The 2846-nt window shown below is 41.6% G+C and overlaps 1 protein-coding gene across 1 annotated transcript; it reads left to right on the top strand.

Moving 5' to 3' along the window:
• The first annotated feature begins 431 nt into the window (after nucleotides 1-431).
• On the top strand, nucleotides 432-2401 carry zgc:113142 (uncharacterized protein LOC503524 homolog). The gene is made up of 4 exons (XM_062414554.1): nucleotides 432-786; nucleotides 1272-1424; nucleotides 1519-1652; nucleotides 2036-2401. The coding sequence occupies exons 1-4, from the start codon at nucleotides 432-434 to the stop codon at nucleotides 2399-2401; spliced, it is 1008 nt and encodes a 335-aa protein (XP_062270538.1).
• The last annotated feature ends 445 nt before the right edge of the window (nucleotides 2402-2846 follow it).

Raw genomic sequence — 2846 nt, forward strand, 5'->3', positions numbered from 1 at the left:
GGAAATCAACATGATTTGAATAAGAAGAGTGAAGCAGAAACCATCTTTCAACAGGGGAGGAGGTCTACAACACCACTTATCCCCCACCTACAATGCTGTCCTTTCAACCACTCCCTGGAGATTAACGACTTGTTAACGAACCAAGTGGTATCAGTGACATTGACCCCACACTGGCTAAATACCTGGGACTCCCTACCAGTCAGCTGTTGAATTTTTTAATCTTGGATGTAACATTGCCTCTGCTCACAAGACTGACAACAGTCACATGAAAACCTGAACAAATTGGCCAAAGTTCACCCTGACACATCAGAAAGAAAACCCACCAGCCCTCACAATCAAGTGTTGCTTTGTTGTGAATAAGTATATATTGTGGGAGCTCGCTGGTAGACAGACAGTACTCAGACACGGTGGTTCTCAGACGCTTCACCAGCATGCACGCAATTTTTTTTGTCAGCCAAATCATTGGCATCGTCTCCATCTTTGCTGCCCTGCTTTTTGTCATTGCCAAGCTGATTTCCTTCCATTGCCGCAGCCCTGTGGAGGACGGGTACGGCTACGCTGTGCTGATAACAGGCTGTGACAGCGGCTTTGGACACCAGCTGGCTCTGTGTTTGGACCAAAAGGGGTTTGTAGTCTTTGCTGGGTGTCTGTCTCCAGAAGGAGCCGGGGCCCAGAGCCTGATGAGACGAAGCTCCAGTAATCTGAAAATCCTCAAGCTGGATGTGACCAGTGATGAAGATGTGCAGCAGGCGAAGAGGATGGTCCAAAACAACCTGCCAGCGAAAGGTAAGGGTTTAGCAGTCTGCAAAAAGAATTACACAATTTAACATGCACTGAGCTTTAATATGTATGGAAGATAGAAGAAATGTTAATGCATGTTAGTGAGTCATTTCTAAATTTTTACCTTAATATCACAAAATGTTTTCTTTCTAAGTCATCATTATTATTATTATTATTATGATTTTAGATATATTGGGTTTATGTGAAGGAAAAAAAGCAGGTTAAGTAGTATTCACTGCATGAAGACAAGATATTATCATTTTTTTGCAATTTCCATTATCATTTAATGTCAAATATACTCCAGCAAGATCTTCATTTTGCAAGTGTAACATGAAACTTATTGAAACAAGATGTTAAGTTGACTGCGCTGCAAGCAAATCGATGTATTACACCCTTTGTGTGAGCTTGTTTAAACAGAAATAATCCATTAAATCCCCTTTTTTTCTCCCTCTGTGCATTGACTCAATTTGCTCTTTTTTTGTTGTTGTCAGGCCTGTGGGCAGTGGTGAACAACGCCGGCATCTCAGACTGGGGAGAGATTGAATGGAGCACCTTTAATGACTTCCGCAATATGGTCGACATCAACCTGTTTGGCTGCATCAGGACCTCTATTGCGTTTCTACCTCTGGTTCGTGCTGCTAAAGGTAAGATAAAACCTTTGGATTAGATCTTCATTTTCTTGTTGCAGTGCGATTATAATAAATAAAATGAGGGTTTTCTTTCCCCTGACTGCTGCAGGACGGATGGTTTATGTGTCGAGCATCTTCGCCTTCTTCAACTGCCTGAACATGGGAGCGTACAGCGTGTCAAAGAGAGGGCTGGAGGCGTTTGCGGATTGCTTAAGGGTTGAAATGGCCAGCTTTGGTGTGAAGGTACTGTTTAGGTTGGGGAAGCCACACACAAATCCTGTGACACCCCAAAGCATGATGTGGCACATTATGGAAAATCTACAGTAGATAAAATTAAAGGATTTTTTATGAGTTCTGGGTGGCAAAGAGGAAGCATATAAATTTAAAGACTTTGCAGACACCAAGGGCAGTTTTTATTTAACAAAGGAAGTTTGATGGCTTTCATTTGATATAAACCCAACATGAAGGGAATCAGTTATATTCTCATTATACTGTGTAGTGTTGCATGCTTACTGTCAAATGTCACTTACAGAGAGAAAAGACAATGAAATGTTCAGTTTGTGTTTTAGAAAAGGACAAAACGCACTTCTACTCAACTCCAATTCAAACTTTCTTTCTACTTTCAGGTCAGCATCATTCAGCCGGGTAATTTCGGCCAAGCCACCAGTATCCTGAAGATGAAAAGCACCTCAGATATCTGGGAAAAGTTAGACGACGAGAGCAAGCGAGTATTCAACAGGCAGTACATTGAGCTGGCCAATGAATACTTCATAATGTCATGCAAGTCTGGATTCAAGGGAGCCGAAATGGTCATAAGTGCCATGCTGCACGCAGTCACAGCCGCTCAGCCTAAAACCAGATACCTGCTGGTCTCTGCCATGGATAGGTTTTTCTTCCAGCTCATCCCTTTCTTCCCCACTGCTGTCACCGATGCTGTGTTGTCTCTCAACTCCATGTACGCTAAAAGAAAAGAAATGCTTTACTCAAAATAGATTTTTTGTTGTCGTCTGGGAGGCTTAGAATGTATTTGGCATTAAAATAAGACAAACTATATAGAAGTGGCACTAAGATAAGATATTTTTTAAAAGGACAAACTGTTATATTTACAAGTTATGTTGATCAGGAACACCTTTGCAATCTAATGCAACAGCTCATAAGCACATAAAGATTAGTTTGATGCAACTGGAGGAAATATTGTAGACATCCAGCATTTAATATCAGCATCAGAAGAGACCAGAGGACATATGGCACCAAGATTTAGTGGATGTCCGAGGGGTGTCACATGTTTAATCTCCATTCATAATATTCTTGGTGCCCTGTGTGAACCTTTAAAATCACCACATCTTATTTTACATGCCAGATGCCTTGAGGAGTCTTTCCATCCCTGCTCGTAAATGCATTGTGGTCTCAGTGACTGTTCACTGTGTTACTGCTCTT

Source organism: Scomber scombrus, chromosome 24 (assembly GCF_963691925.1).
Source record: "Scomber scombrus chromosome 24, fScoSco1.1, whole genome shotgun sequence".
In the NCBI taxonomy this organism is placed as follows: Eukaryota; Metazoa; Chordata; class Actinopteri; order Scombriformes; family Scombridae; genus Scomber; species Scomber scombrus.